The sequence below is a fragment of the Tauraco erythrolophus genome, chromosome 1 (assembly GCF_009769465.1).
Source record: "Tauraco erythrolophus isolate bTauEry1 chromosome 1, bTauEry1.pri, whole genome shotgun sequence".
NCBI lineage: Eukaryota > Metazoa > Chordata > Aves > Musophagiformes > Musophagidae > Tauraco > Tauraco erythrolophus.
In genome coordinates this window covers 118,256,122-118,273,145 of record NC_141465.1, presented here as the reverse complement: position 1 = coordinate 118,273,145, position 17,024 = coordinate 118,256,122, and the positions used below count along the sequence as shown (strand labels likewise).

The 17,024-nt window shown below is 41.3% G+C and overlaps 1 protein-coding gene across 1 annotated transcript in view; it reads left to right on the top strand.

Moving 5' to 3' along the window:
* DDX10 (DEAD-box helicase 10) overlaps nt 1–16,539 on the top strand; it is a 218,175-nt gene extending 201,636 nt beyond the window's left edge. Inside the window, exon 18 of the mRNA XM_086621671.1 lies at nt 16,125–16,539. Within this exon, the coding sequence (XP_086477797.1) occupies nt 16,125–16,314 (190 nt within the window). The 3' untranslated portion in view covers nt 16,315–16,539. The remainder of the gene's footprint in view (nt 1–16,124) is intronic.
* The last annotated feature ends 485 nt before the right edge of the window (nt 16,540–17,024 follow it).

The following is a 17,024-nucleotide window of genomic DNA, read 5'->3' as shown; positions in this document are numbered from 1 at the left end:
AGGCAGGAATATTGAGTCACGTAGTAACTTGTCCTAAGATCATGGCAGTGACAGGTCTGGGAGTAAAATACAGGCTCTGAGAGGGTCTATTGAGTACTCTGTCCACTAGAAATATAGCATTCCCCTTGAAACTAAAACTAATCACGTGTTAACTGATTTTTAAAAATATTTTTGTTGTTTTCAGTATGCCAGGTTTACACATGTAAATTTAATACCACGTAGACACAGTTTAATCCTTTTTGATTTTCCATTTTATTGAACTTGTCCTTACTTGAGTTACTTTTTCAGGGAATATTTTCTTGGAACTTTGATGTCTACAGTATTTCAGTTATCCCAAGGAGATTAGTCTTGAATATAATTTGGGCTGAAGAGAGTAACTTTGAGCACAAAAAATACGCTCTCTCTCTCTATATATATATGACTCAACTGGGCTTGTGATAAGGATTTTTTTCTGCCATGCATTAAGGCTCGTTAGGTTTTAATTCACTGAGTGTACTGTAAATAAGTTGTTTGGACTGTGTTTGGAGGTGAATTTAGAACAAAGTGCAACATTGGAACATTTCTATGGTACGCTGCTATATACATTGTATGCGTGTATTTGAAATACAACTTAAAATCTAGAAAGGTTTCTCCAATGAAATTTTCTTTTTTTAAATTATGAATTTTGCCTTGAGCCTGGCAAAGGATCATTTATTTGGAAGATTGGATTTTATTTGCTCTTTGGAACCTAGTCATATGTAGAAGCTAATTTGTCTAAAAATCATATTTCAGATTTTGAAGTGTACTGGAAGAGGTTGCCCAGAGAAGTTGTAGATGCCCCATCCCTGGAAGTGTTCAAGGCCGGGTTGGATGAGGCAACCTGGTGTAGTGGAAAGTTTCCCTGCCCATGGCAGGGGGGTTGGAGCTGGATGATCTTTGAGATCCCTTCCAACCCTAGCCATTCTATGATTCTTTGGCTCTACAACATCAAAAACCACTATTTTGAGTTTATTATCAGCAGCTATTTCCAGAAGCAGATAGCAGAGACACCAGTATGGTATTATAGCCAGGGACAGGCCAGGAGTGGAGTCATCAGTCATTGCTAAGGGTAGTAGTTAAATCGAAGTGAGTGGTGAGAACAGCCAGGGCAGGTACGCAAAAGGAAGAGGAGAGGAAAAACTGTGGGATGCTCGCGAGGGCAAGATCTGTGGGCAGCAAGATACCAATAGATAGATTTGGAAGATGACAGGGTCCAAGGACAAAATTACCTTTCTAGGAGTGCCTGAAAGAAGTGTGTCAAAATGAAGAGCCATTGATGGCTCTGGTGTGCATGCAGCATGTGGTGGTTAATCCCGTGCTGCCTTGGGAGCACCAGTCATGTCTTTACAGGCTAAATGGATTTGGCCAGGGTGCGGGCTTAAGTATTGGCATGTGATTGTCTGTGTTGTCCACAACTGCTGTGACTTTGGATGATAACAACTAGAGCTCTTCTGGGCAACGTCCCAGTGTATTTTGGTGCAGTAGAACAGGCCAAGGACTGTTTCCAGTAGGCAGTGTTGATGAAGCCACATTTCTTTTTAGTGTGTGTGAGTGAAAATTGTAGTGATCTGTTCTCTGTCTCTGAAGTCAGCTTTGAGGCTCAGTGTCAGTATGTCTGGAGACTTGTGCGGTGCTCTGAGCACTCTTTAAAAGGCTTCTGTGAAAGCAGAGGCACAACTGAAAGAGGAAGATGCAGTGAAGGAAATTAATTTAGGGCTGGAGAAAGAGGAAATCAAGAAAAGCAAGAGAATTCAAATGACCAGTAAGCCTATGGGTAAAGAAAAGTGATAACTGAAGAGACTGGTGGTGAGCATAAGGCTGTGGAGAAGTGGTATTGATTTTGCATGAGGAAGGAAAGAGGTGGAGGGGATGTATCCATGAAAGGAGGAGGTAGGATGATGGGGATCTGACAGGTCAAGAAGAATAAATGCAAGAACAAGCAAGAAATCTTGCTGCCAGTAGGAAGGAGGGTTTTCTGTTAAATCAGCACTCGTGCCTCATGTACCTCTCTTAGAGCTGTCGCTGAACTGTATGATGAGTTGCTGTTGGGGCTGGGAAATACTGACCTAATGATCTTAACAAAACCAAATCAGCCGATGGTAGCACACAGTGAAATTAGGCTTTGAGATTAGAAAATACAACTCTGTTCTGTCTCATATTTCCAAAATTCAGAGATTTTGCTCAAAGTGTTGAATTAACATAGAAATGTGTTGGGCTGCACTAGCTGCTACTTGCTTTGAGGGGGAGAAAATGCTTCAAAAAGGGATAATTCAAAGCAAGTATGTGAGACCTACGGTATCTTCCTTCAACAGTCTTTAAAAATAGACCATCTGTCCATAGTTCAAGAAGTCAAAAACGTTGTTAATCTTTTCTTCCTCCCTCCCAGCATTTTTTTTTTAAATTAGGGGAGTTATACAAATAATGAGTTAAATTTGCCTTTGAATAAAATTCCCTTCCAGCTATACCTCTACAAGCAGAGTAATTAATGACTTCAAGCATATAATATGAGATTAATTTTTGTATACCTAGCAACATTCATCATATTTGGTTTAAGGCCATCAATCTAAAGTGCTAATGAAGTAAAAAATTTTAGTGTGTCAAATAGGGTGGAATAAAAGCAGCTGGATTTCTTAGATATTAATTTTGCAGTCAAATTGAGTTTCTGATATTTCTAATATCTCAACCTCTTTAAATAAAAATGTTGAGGAAGAACAAAGTTACGATTGACCTCACCGTTACCTTATTTAAATCTCTAATAAGTGCGACTGATTGCATTGACTCTTAGATCAGCATGGAAAAGATCTTGGATATGAGGCGAAAGGAGAAATGTCTTTGTTCTGGTACAGTTTTGTTTGTGGTTTTATGGCCAGTCACCAGCTGACAGGTGTGCAAGTCAGCAGTCAGTGCTGCTTGGTTGTGTACCTTTTTTTATTTGTGAAAATTACGGGCAAACTGCAGTTGCTTATACCTTCTTCTTCTAACAGGATGCTGATGTGACCTGCTAAGTTTTATGTGATTCTTGGTGCGGTTGACGTTATATGGTCTGTTGAGATAATTCATCTGCAAATTGCGGTACTCCCTCTAACATGTATTATTCAGGTCATATCAGTGACTTTGCGAAGGCCAGAACTTAATGTTTGATGGCCAGAAAAGCGCCTTAAGACAGACATTGTAAAATGTCTCTGTTTAAGGGCTTGATCATGCTGTTTTGCTGCAAAAATGGTCATCGAGATGTTGGATTACTGTTGCTAGAGATGTGATGCTCTTAACACCATAAAAGTCTTTCTAATAATTATTCTGTAGCTCACTATGAAATGGACCTGGTGGTAGAATTTCCTAGGGAAATTTGGTGACTTATGCTCTGCAGGTCAGACTAGATCATTCCTGTGGTTCCTGTAAACTTGTCAACTACAGAAATTACCTTTTAAAAAAAAAAAAATGTAGTACGTCATCAGCAAGTGCCTGCATGAATGAAGGAGCAATGGGATGAGTACTGAAACTCTGTGGTTCAGAAATCACCTGTCAACAATTGGAGGATGATAGTGGTCACACAAAAGAAAAGGACAGGAACAGATTGAAGAATGTCAGTGTCAGATGAAGCTGAGGAGGAGTGAAGAGATGTGAGGGTTAGGTAGGTCGTTAGCAGCTGTGACGATAAGACACAATATTATGTGTATAGAGGACAGAGAGAGGGGCTCAGTGTTCTTCCAGTCTCTCCATTTTCTGTTATTTTTCCACATAATCCACCTCATAACTATCGTCATTCAAGCTTCATGATATTTAAATAGATTTGGGAATGTCTATATCATGTGGAACATCAAGTGTGTTATGCGTGTTAGATATGGATATCAGATAGATTAGCCATTTCATTATTTTCCAGGTTTTTGCATATAGTACTATTAACAGAACAAAACATATTGAAGTTAGTATTAGAAGAACAATTACAGTGTGAAGCATACTGTAAAGAATTCCTGTGGCAGTGGGTGACCATCCGAAAAGGGTATCCCACCATCGGTGTTTCATATCTTTTTTCTAGGACATGGTGTATCTCATCTGTGTCATGACGGATGATAATCAGGGCCCTTTTCCCATTGTCCTGAACTTGTTTCAGTAGTTACTTCAAATCCTGGTGGCGTTGTAACTTCCTCATTAAAGTGACATTCATTCCTATAGATACAGGTGATGGTTCATGAATCGGTGTGTGATTGGCTTGCAACAATTGATAGGATGTGACAGGTGCTGATTAAGTAAAATCACAACCTACAGTTTCAGTGAAATTACAAACAAAATACTTGAATAATTTTTTGCATCTACAATGACATGGTCAATGAATATAGAATCACAACAAGTTCTTAGACACATACAACCTTTGCCAATATATACAAGTATTGTTTCAGGATTCTCATCTGGATGAATTTCAAAATGCCAAACATTTTGTTCAGTATCAAGACAAATGTCTTGAGCTTGGACGGTGTTACCTTCACAAATGAATCCTTGTTGCTCTTGCACAATGCATGAATTGACATCGACTGTTTGCCATTTATTTCCGTTTTTTCGGGCCCATAGTCTGTGCTCTAAGGGATAGAATACAGTTCCATTGTGATTCAGTCTTAACGCAATGATTTGGTATATTGTGAATACTGAAGCATTTTATATGATTAGCACAAAAGCTGTGACCGTGCTAGTGGTGGAATCATAAGTAAAATTTACCAAATACCACCAGGATTGGAATTTCTTTTCAAAGTCAATTGCATTGTCTCAAATTACTTTTCTAATTTCAGTGGGTAGGGTGCCTTCTTCACCTTCTGTTATAATAGCGGCTGTTACTGATTGCATCCACAGTTGAGCCTGGATACAACTAAGAGCCAAAGAGACATTATTTTGGACTGCACCAAGTGCATCTACAATCAGTTCGTGGTCAGTCCTGTTCACTTTTTCCTGTTTTGGTAGTGTATCTGTTAAAAGCCATTGGTTAGTTCCTAAAGCCAGTAGGGCATGCTATTTAGAATTCCCAATCCTGTTCCCAGGATGCTAGTTAGGTCTCTTTTTGTTTGCCTTAGGGTCCGTTTCAGTAGCCAGCTTGTCCACCCCTTATAACAGGTTTTTAGAAATGGTGAGCAGGCTAGCTGGATTCCTGAAACATTTTGCGTTAGTAGTTCAACTCATTTGAGAGACCACGGTGGGTTAAACAGCATTTGTTGCTGACCTGTATTTCTGATCACATATGGTCCAATTTTTGGGTTGGTTTATGATGAGTGGTTTGGTACTAGGTGCTGTAACATTTATTTTGAATTCTCCCTGGTATTTTCTGTGGTTGTTGTTACACGTGACCCTATAAGGATCTTGTATGGAGGTCAAATTTAACCAATGTTCTCGGGTTTGGTCTTGACATAATATGGTAGAACCTTGTGGTCCAGCTACATAACTATTTACGGGTTCAACAGGAGATTCACTAATCCATCTGCATCACACAGTAATGTAATTACCATGTGCTACAGTGAAAAAGGAGATAATTCCATCTTCACTATTCAGGGTGATCAGGGTATCCGTGCCGTGGTATGTGACTACTGCAACAATCATCATTAAGGGGTTGGCCACAGCATTTGTTTTAAATTTAAATGTTAGGCCCAGCGGAGCAAGTTGCTTTTGCTGCCAAGGCATGTCACATAGACAGGTTTAATCAAGGTAAAATTGTGCCAATAGTTCCCTTGTTCACTGATACAAGATTTGGTGACTTCAGCGTTTACTGTTCTGGGGTCTGATGTGTTGCTGCTGCTCCGCTGTTGGCAGCAACACGTTATAGCGGAGTCACGTCTGACACAATTCCATTCTTTAATGGGACAAGATTTAATTGTGATGTTTGGATTGAATTTTGGCCATTCTACCTCTAATAGATTGCCGGAGATCGTAATTTGGGAAGCTTTTTCATGTGTCGACCGATTGATTTTTCTGCATCCTATTTGGATGTTTTCTTCATTTGTTCCTGTCAGAACATGAATCCATTCATTTCTGTCCCATTTCCACTCATGTGGGTGGTATACTTCAGTGTTATGCATCACTACAGTGACTAATTCTGGGAGGTTATTGCTGGGGTTATTATCCCATACTGTTTGTATATTGGACGAGAGCTTGAGACCATGGTCATTCTGGTTCTTTTTGGTTAACAAATCAAGGGTAAGATGTGGAATAACATCACAAACCCAACCTGTCAATTAGCTATTTTTTAGAATTTAGATTTCCAGGTTACCATGTCCACGTGCAGTTCATTCAAAATTCCTGTAAAAGAGGGAAAAAAAAAAAAGGAAACGTGCTCAGTTGAGAATACAACTGGCAATGTTAATTGAAATGAGGGTATTATCCACCAAGTACTGATTCTCTGTTTTTCCTGAATGATCTCTAGCTTCCCAAGCATAGAGATTTTTCGGAGTGGTTAATACCAGTGCTAGAACCTTTGGCAGTGTATTATGAGCAATAGCAGGAGAATGTTTATACCCTTGGGGCAATCTGTTGAAAGTGTATTGTACTCCCCGCCAAGTGAAAGCAAATTGTGCCTTGTCTTGCTCTTTGAGGGGAATCATGAAAAATATGTCTTTCACATCTAAACCTGCCATCCAGGAGTGTGATGCTCCCTGAATTCTGCAATGTTTGGTACGGCTGCAGTTAAAGGTGCAGTATTGGCATTCGATTGCCTGTAATCGATGGTGAGCCTCTATTGCCTGTTTGGCTTTTTAACTGGCCAGACAGGAGAATTATAGGGGGAAAGTGAGTAGGAGTAATAATACCTCTCTCCTCTAAGTCTTTCACTGCCCCGTCAATCCCTGTCTGTGCTGCAGCTGGCAGAGGATATTGTTTTGTATTTGTCATCCAGGATGGGGACAAAGGAATGGACACTTCTAACAAATTCAGGTTTATAAAATCAGAGTCAACCCACACCCTATCTCCATTGTCCTGTCCCGCAAAACTCCTTAAGGAACCATCAGGTAATTTCCATGACCTGCCATGCCACAAATCAAAGCCTAATATGTTAGCACCAGCAGCACCAAGCAGCATTTCAGCATGGGTTAGTTTTTCCTCTCCTGGAAGTCACAGAGTTATTTCTGCTGTTGGACGTTCTTTTACAACTCCTTCGATTCCAACAGCCTTCACTTTGCGGCGACTGGGCTTTACGCCTAGATCCTCAGCAGTTTCTTCAGTTATTACAAACATTCGAGCACCTGTGTCAACGAGAAAATCTGCATAAACTTTTCTTGGCCCAATGGGGATAGAAACAACTGGTTCAAAACGTTTCTCAAGGAGCCGATGTGTAGCTAGTGTCCACCGGGCAGAGGGGCTCGCTGCCCTCCCCGGGGACACACGTTTTTTGACTGAGATTCTGATGGATCAATGAGGTCCTGTCTCAGTGCAGAAGGCACATGTGCATTCTGGGGTGGCAATTTTTTGTGGGGTTGTCTTTCATTGCTACTACCATTTTTAGCCGCAGTTAAGGATTGAATTAACCTGCAGAGATCGTTTATGGTAGTGCCATATAGCCAGTACTGAGGTACTCCCAGCTCCCGAGCTTGATGCCAGAAGTAAGTCCACTCTTCACTGTTTTGGAATTTTTTCTCAGATTTAGATTGTGAATTGTTAAGTTGGCGAACTTGCCATGTACGATCTACATTTTTTTCTGTGGGCATGTTGATCCAGCCCATTCGGCGCCCATAACTAACTATGTCTTGTACAAATTTGCTCCAGGCAGTTACAGGAGTTGGATTATGCCCAAGCCAGATATTTGCATTACGCTGCACAGCGGCTTGCAAGCGATCTTATTTATTTACCACAAACATTTTTAAACTATCAGGGAGACCATGAATTAGGGTTAGTGCCGTTAGTCATGCTGGATCAATGGGAGCCAACATCAAGGATTTGCTTGTCAGGTCTCTCTCATACACTGCTTGTACGCATGCCGCCTTTTGCACTGAGGAAGCCAAATCAAGGAACCCCGTGGTGGTAATTCCCAGCGGATTGCCTCTCTCTGGAGGATCTGTACCACCTGCCCAGTATGCCGCCCATGCAGTTAAGGAGTAATGATGATCTCCAGGTGTAGTGGTTAAAAACACGCCGGGACCTCAGAAATCTCCTGCCTCCTCCTCACTTAGTCAAATCCAGTCTCCCCCTGTGAGAGAAACTCGCCACACGTATTCCGTTTCTGACTCCTCTGGGCATCTGGAGTATTTTTCTTGTAATTTTGCCAATTCAGGGCGAGTCCAGGGGACTGTATGCACAGTGGTGTGAATTTCATCATCGTTATCAACAGCGGTCTTGGTCTTAACTAACGGTCCTAAAGGAAGCGGTTGAGAGTTGGGATCGGGGGTCCCCATGATTTCATCATCATCATCACTGTCACACCAAATGTCCCCGTCCCAAGACTCGGGGTCTGTGTAATGTACCAGCTGGGGGATCTGTCTGACTGAGACCAAGGATTATTTTTCCAACAACTATTTCTCTCTGTGCTCCGCTGCAGCAAGCAGAGTTTTAAGGTGGTCCACTTCATTTTTAAGATGATCATTTTCAATCATAAGTTTATCAACCTGGATTCCCAGTTTTTCTTTTGTCTCCCTCTCAAAGGCTAGTGATGATTTCAATATCTCATTTTCTGATTTTAAAGCAGTATACTCTACATCAGCAATTCGTTCGGAGGAGACAAGGGAAATCTTTAGCTTCTTTTTGTGCACAAGATAAACAGGCTCCAAGTACTGCACCCACAGATAATTCCTTTACCTTTACCTGCTTTAAGTTGCTGCTCAGCCTGACATTGTTCAATGCGTTCTACCACTTTCTCTTCATCTTTGCAATACTTTTGAGCCCACTCCTTCCCAGCTTGGGAAGGGGCACATTTATGCATTTTGCAGCAGTTTATCCATGGCCATCCTGCCAACTACACCAATTTTACTGTCACAATAAGACATGATATTGTGTCAATAAGAGAACGGAGAGGGGGGGCTACTGTGAACCCTTTTCAATTTGACCAGCCTGCCAGTTTCCCAAGACAGATGAGACCCTTGTGTCCGACCCGCCTAAAACACTCTGTTTAAGGAGAAGGGGGGTTTCCTCGAACCCTTTGCAATTTGACCGACCTGTCAGGCGTAGGCTGACAGCGTCACTGGGACAAATCCCTCTGAACAGCCTGCTAGGTCGGAGGGTGGTTGTCTAACCTATTCAGGGACCCTCACGGGCAGCGACACTGAGACAAAATCCATCATATCCCCTGGATCAATTATTGAAGTTTCTGGAAACTTCTATTTATAGCTAAACAAATTTTATTATATATGTTTGTGACAGGATAAAAGTTTAAATCTTCTTGAGGGTAGGGAGGCCCTTCAGAGGGATTTGAACAGACTGGATCGTTGGGCTGAGGCCAATGGCATGAGCTTTAATAAGGCCAAGTGCAGAGTCCTTCACTTGGGGTATAAAAACCCCAAGCATCGCTACAGGCTCGGGGAAGAGTGGCTGGAGAGCTGCCTGGCGGAGAGGGACCTGGGGGTGTTGGTTGACTACCGGCTTGATATGAGCCAGCAGTGTGCCCAGGTGGCCAAAAACGCCAATGGGATACTGGCGTGTATCAAGATTAGTGTGACCAGCAGGAGCAGGGAAGTGATCCTGCCCCTGTACTCGGCACTGGTGAGGCTGCACCTGGAATATTGTGTCCAGTTTTGGGCCCCTCGCTTTAAGAGAGATATTGAGCTCCTGGAGCGAGTCCAAAGAAGGGCGACTAAACTGGTCAAGGGGCTGGAAAATAAAACTTATGGGGAGCGGCTGAGGGAGTTGGGGCTGTTTAGCCTGGAGAAGAGGAGGCTGAGGGGAGACCTGATTACAGCCTATAAATACTTGAGAAAAGATGGTGGGGAGGTGGGCGAAGGGCTCTTTACATTAGTGTTGGGTGATAGAACAAGAGGAAATGGGTATAAGCTTAGTCAGGGGAGATTCATGTTGGATGTTAGGAAGTATTTCTTCTCTGAAAGGGTTGTCAGCCACCGGAATAGGCTGCCCAGGGAGGTGGTTGAGTCCCCATCCCTGGATGTGTTTAAGAATAGGGTGGATGATCTACTTGAGGATATGGTTTAATGGGGATTAGGGATGGTTGGACTCGATGATCTCTAAGGTCTTTTCCAACCTAGAAATCTATGAATCTATGAAATATAGCCAGTGATAAGATACTGACTGCGAAAATGGGTTTGGAACAATAGATAAACAGAACTGATCAGTGATAATTTTCAGTAGCTAGCAAGATGTTAGTAACTAAGTGCGCATAACACAGGGCTCTTACCCAATAGGTGTCCCTATGTGGGGGAGACGAGAGGTCCAGCCCGTCAACTGGTCCCAGATGTTCTGGTGGAGGGCTTCTCCCTTCTCTTTTGCCATTTTATACTATTTCTCTACTTTTAGGTGGAGCATGAGTGACTCTAGTCATACATACCTTTGTTAAGATTGGTGTACATTTTCCTTACTTTGGTTTAAAGGTATAGACTAGAAAAATTTCAGGGCGCAGGTTCCATGAGAGTTGGTTGCAGCAGGTAGCTTTTGAGGTGGAGGTGTGTTTTGGCATTATAATGACATTATAATGAGCAAAGTTCAACTACAGCACACGATTTCACCATCATTGCTGAGACAACAGTTGCAATCCATCTTCCTTGATAGCTATGCGGTTATCTTCTGCCAGTCGCTCTCTATCCCTGATAACAGGGATGAGCTGTGGTACCTTTATACTGCTCTACTCTGCATTCCAAGGATATTGTACATTCCACTCAGCCAGAGCAGGCCTTGTCCTTGCCAACTGCATTCTGTTGCTTGGAGTAGCAACTGAATCTTGCCTCAAAGTTGCTCTAATATTACAGCTTATTGTAAAATATAAGCTGAACTTTAGGGGACAGTGTTCTTCCATTTCCCCCATTTTCTGGTATTTTTCTACAGTGGAATCTCCAAAGGCAGCAGCACATTTCAGAGAAGGTTAAACCTCTGACAGAGGGACATACAGGAAATCAAAGTGAAGCCACGGTCACCTCCAGCTGGAGCTGTTTCAACCCAGAGCAGTGACATTTGATCCATATGGCAATCAACCCCTGAGTGATTTCAGTTTTCAGACTGGTATATAAGGAGAAGCTAAATTTGCTTAGCCCAAATACACTGAACGGAAACTCCAGTGGTCCAGGTCTGGGTCAGGTACTACTACGTTATGGTCAGCCATGTCTGCAGTGGGAATGGGGAAGAAAAGTGCTGTTACAGCTTCAGACATCTCATTTGAGTCCACTACCACCTGTCCACTAGAGCCTTAAGAAAGTAAAGGTAACTTCAGTAGAAGCGAGATGTTGATGGTTAGTTTGAGTGCTTTTCCCATCAAATCTTCTGTATGCTTCCCATGCAGTAGTAAGAAATATTAAGCGTACTCTCTTGCTGGTCTGATTTCCATTTAAATATTTTTTTTTCTTCCTCCAGATGATGGTACTTGAGCTCCAAGACAGACTTGTCTTTTGCTTTTAGAACTATTACACTGGTATTTCATTACAAGTAGATTATTCATCCCTTTTCCTGCAATTGTTTTTTGTAAATCTAGTTTTAGAGCCGTTTTGATTTACATCAGTGGAATGGCCAGTGAGGGAAATAACACAATACGATATATTTTCATTACCATTTCTATGTGCTGTAGCATTCTGACAGCAACTAAGAAAGAAGCTGCACTGGGCTTTATGGAAGGGACTGCAGTAATTAATCTTCATTAGGATTGCTGCCATGGCCTTGTGAATTAAAATTTATTACATGGAAAAAGGTTTGTGGCACAGCATGTTTGATTAGCAAAATGCCAATATTTATGGGATAAATTATTCATAACTTCTCTGAATTGTATTTTATTAGCAGATTCATTCATTATTCCTGTACATTTCTTTGGGCAAGAGCTCATGTGTGCTATATTGCAGCCTGGAAACGTGACTTATGGCCTGCAGTTCAGTGGCGAGGGTGGTTCGTTTCCGGAGCCGGTGCCATTAAACCTGGGCTCTAAAGCCAGCTCTGGTGAATGTTAACTGAAGCAGAGCCTGTCTGGAGATCTCACAGTACCACGTTGTTTGAACAGCAGCAACACGGCTGCGTGGCCGCACGTTTCAAATGGCTGACTCTCAAGCACTTAAAATCTAAACCTTACAGCTTGTCAAGACATACCTTGAAGCCCAGAAGTGAGTTAAATACTAACAATTAAAACTTTCTGGTTTTTCCTGGTATCACCTCAAAACACACTTGTGAGATTATTTTATTAGTTCAGCCATCATAGTTAGATCCCTGGTTTCCCATATGCCATTCCTGTATGCTGGCATTTATTTAAGGTACGGGATTCATAGACCATGCTTTAGTGTTTGAGTAGTAAACATTACCTATCAAATGATAGTACCTGCCTTTGTTGTTACAGCTGTGCAAATGGTGACCACAGAAATTACTGTGCCTGTCGATAAGTCGGCTGTTAGTACCTCCTCGCCTGTGTAAGCACAGCCCATCCCAGTAAATCCTTCCATCAGGCAGCTTCAGACCGTGCGGGTCGCTCAGGCGGCTGAAAAGCTAAATTGCACCAGATGGTCAAAGGAAGGAATTGTAATCCAGCTGCACCTGCCACTTTCTAAGTGTTATAAATAGAAAATGAAGAGATGCACTGGCTTCAGTTTGGATCTGAATTGTGGGGTTGCTTTCTAACTGCGTTGTTCTGTTGGAAAATAGTTCACCTTAGAATAACTCTGTTTTGTTTTGGCTATTTGTGGACGCCAGCTGGTAGTGCATCAGATGGTGTGTTTGTGAGGAAGAAGTGGCCATTTATGTCCATGGGAGGTGACCAACGATAAGCAGATTGGCTCTGCAGGGTGGGCTGACAGGCCTTCGGTCAGTGGAGACCGAGAATGAATTCATTTGATAGTAAGCACAGGAGTCATCCCTGTATTGCTGCTTTCACACACTCAGCCCTTATACATGGCACCTGAGAATTACACCTATTACAGCTGCTCCAAAGAGCTTTCTGTCCAAACGGTTAAGGAGAAGCACCCAGATGGAGTACGGGATACCCCTTGGCATTATGATGCCAGACATCTCTCCTGGTGATTTTCCTGCTTCCTTTTAAAATTGCCACTTTCACCCGTTGTGAAAGCTACAACTCTGACTGCTACTCTGGATTAGTACAGCCCCTCTCTATACCACCCGGACTGCTGCTGGTAAAAATCCGTCCGGCAGGAACGGGGTTGAGGGTTGGACTAGCTGATCTTTAAAGATCCCTTCCAACCCAAACCGTTCTGTGGACAGGTGCTTTTCTGCATCTCAAAATTATGAACATCTTATTCATACATTCCACATGACTCTCTGCTTTCCTTCCTAAGTTTCCTTTTTCACATACTGGTTTGCTTCTGCTTTTTGTGCATCATGAATACACAAGCCTTGAGCTCTCTTCATCACTCGGTGGCTTTGCTACTGCTGCTTCCTGCATTTTACATTTCTCCTTTTTCACCTCTCCAGCTTACAGCCTGGTAGCGGACAAATTAGTGTGAAAATACACCTGCTAACGTGTAGATACATCGTTACTTTGCACTACTAATCGAGCACCATGCTCCCTTAGTAATAATAAGGAACAGCTTGACTCAGCATAATCTTCTCACAAAGCTTATGATGAAAGTTAATCACAGTTGTGTTGATGTGCTTTTGTTTGTGGAAAAAATTAGAAATCTCGCAGTTCCTTCTGAATGTGTTTTATGTTTAAATGTTATACCTTACAGACATCTAGGCCTGTGGGCCTCTGAAACTCCAAAACTCAGTATCATTTTTGGTATTTAAAGTCTGCTATTTCATAACTTGTGAGATGTCTTCATTGTTTTAATTGCAAAGATGTTTTGAACTAATGTCCTAGATGAAACATTAGTCAATTATGAATGCAAACTGGGCTTCCGAGTCCATTCAAATGCTGGAAATAATTGGCTCTTTTGCAAACAAGCTAAAATGCTTTTACTTAATGAGATTTCAGCCTTATGCTTTTAAAGTGAACCCCCATACTCTGTCCTAATCAAAGCGAACAGCATGAAACTCCAGCCCAAACCCACACTGGCCACTTGGAAAAGCAAGAAGTCTTACTGCTTTTCCCAGAAAAGGAATAAAATAAACATTGGTAGCAAGCGCTGAAAAGCCACCCCCGTGCAAATGACAGCTCAAAGCCGGCAAAGTTGCTATATCCGTTGAAATGTCTCAATTTTAGGAAAAGTATTTGGTGCACAGTCATCAGCTATTGGTAGAATCATAGAATGGTTTGGGTTGGAAGGGACCTTTAGAGATCATCAAGCCCAACTGTCCTGCCATGGGCATGGACACCTTCTACTAGATTAGGTTGCTTTTGGATAGACAGGGAAGGACAATCTAAAGGTAGAGTGTTTCATTTGTTTTAATTACGGGAATGCAAGGTGTTTCTCACAGCGTTTCCCTCCTCTCTTGTCTTGTAATGAGTACACAGGAGTTGGCACTATTTTGCTATGAAAGGTTGGTTGGACAATAGAGGGAGGCAAGTCACACGTCTGCAGTCCAGTGCAAGGCCATCAGATCTCATGTTACTCCTTCATCTTGATGGAGAGACAGCCAGAAAGTACTCTGTGTGAGCCAGTAAGAGGAAGAACCGTTGTGCTGCAGATCCTTCTCAGAGAGCGTTCGGGAACTTCTTGGAAACAGCCAGATTTTGGGGTTGCTGTGTGGGTTAGGCTGGTTTCCAATGAGTGGTGAAACCAGCGTTTCATGTACTGGTAACTAGTCCTATTAGTGCAATAACAAGGTGGTTAGCTGAAGGGGGTTTGAATTGGGCATGGGGTTCCTGTTCAAAGGACAGCATTCCCCAATTCGGGCTATTAGTTATAACAGCTGTTCCTAATTGTTAAGTCTCTAAACGGGATTTCTGAATGAAACATTTCACAAACATCACACTTAACACTTAAGCAATTATAAAAACTGAGGCAATTAAAAAAAATTGTTATTGAAACATCTTTTTGAAGTAAATTGAATTTTCTGGGTATAAATTTGCCAGATTTTTATTGAAAATCTGAATTTAACCAACTGTTTTAGAAAAGCCTAAACTCAGCCTTTGAAGTTCCATTTTAATTTTTGTTACATTCTCTAAAATACAAACATGAAAAACTGAGAGTGTCATTTCGTTTCAGTTAACTTGTTCGGAGATAATGGTTTGGGATGTGAGGGGTTGCACTCTGCTTTTTTTGGTATGAATTCTCATTCTACCCTACAGCATATGACAGCCAGCTCTCTGTTACATGGATATTATATCTTAGAATAGATTTTGTTAGATTAGAATATTTTAATCTTAGGTAAGATGAATTATAGCGAATTTTCTATGTTACAGACAAAATCCACATGAAGATACGTGCTTTTTTCCTGTTGCTGTCACGTGGCCATGGGATAGAAGTTAAAGTATAAAAGTGAATACGCAGCTGTTTTGTCCAGATTGAAGGCTGCAAAAGGCAATTCATTTGAGTCTTAAGAAAAGGAGCAGAAGAAATGGGAATTCACCAGGGAAAATAACCGAGTTTGGGTTTTTCTCTTCCTCTCATGGCGAAGAGGTGGTTAATAGTTTCCAAGGAAAGATTCTGAAAGAAGGGAAAAGATTGGCTTGAATGAGATGGAACCAGATCAAAACTGTATTAAGTGTAAGATTTGCCAATGAAATGACAGTTCTTGTATTTTTATTTTTGTCACATATTTATTTTAGACAAGATCCTGAATGCATGTCGAGGGCCACTAACATATCACTAAATCAGTTTTGTCAAGTTGTCTGTCACTCTATAAGGCAGCAAATATTAGATAAGGCAGATAGTAATATCTTGATATACTATAATCAATTAAGACAGCAGAACATCCACCACCACCTCGGCCTGAAAGCAGTTCTAATTTAGACATTCAGAGTTCATCGGCTTCTATTGCTTCACCCTTCTGAATTGTAATTTTGTTTGTTCTTATCTTGACGTAAATTTGCCTTGTTTAAAATGAATTGTTTGATTACAGGATGATATTGATTACCACAGTTGTTAAAAAGACTAATTGATTTGTTTCTGCAGTGGATGTGAGGAGGAGAGTGGAAGAAAGAAAAGAAGCTACAGCAACAGTAACGCAGCAGTGGAAATGCCACCGAAAAGAAAGAAGGTGAAATTCAGCCAAGAGGAGGACCCCTGTTTGCCGTTAGACACTGGGCTTTCTCTGGCAGAGGACGAAGAGCTCGTGCTACATCTGCTCAGCGGTCGTAGCTAATTATTTTTCTGCAGGTTTCTTTTCTGGGACATCTTCGCAGTTTTGTCAGTCGTCTACACAAGATGAATTTGGCATCTGGGCAGCTGGGTACCAGTGGACGTAGATAAATGAGTTCTACGTGAAATGGGATTGGTTTAGGTTGGCTCATAGATTATAGACAATATTTAGTTTGATTTATAAGGCTTTCTAAACCAACTTTCCAACGTAAATCCCCAGATGTCATTTTGCAGTAACACGTTCATAATTTAAAATTTCCTAGTTTTGAAGCAATTATCTCTTTTTTTTTTTTTATTTTAATCTTGCTTTAAATAAAAACACAATGCTCCGTTCTTGACCATGTCAGGCTTGTTACTTTAGAAGATAAATGTGTACTAAAATTATTAAAGAAGACATACTGTTGGCAGCTCAAATCATATTAGTTAAGAATAAAATTAATTTTTTCTTCTGTATCATGCACATATTTTAGCAATGTTTTAATAAAAATTTCTGAAGCCTTGGTGTAAACTTCTGATGTCTCTTTCAGCTTTGTTGGGAGAACTGTTTTGTTACAACTGTTACGTTATATCCTCCACTTGCCATTTCTGTTATGATTCTGTCACTGCTGCTAGGCAAGAAAACCACTTTTAGAAGCTCAAAATTTGAATCTTGCATTTGGATCTCATATGAATGAGAACACAGTCATGCTGCAAAAAGGTAGAGCATAACACCAC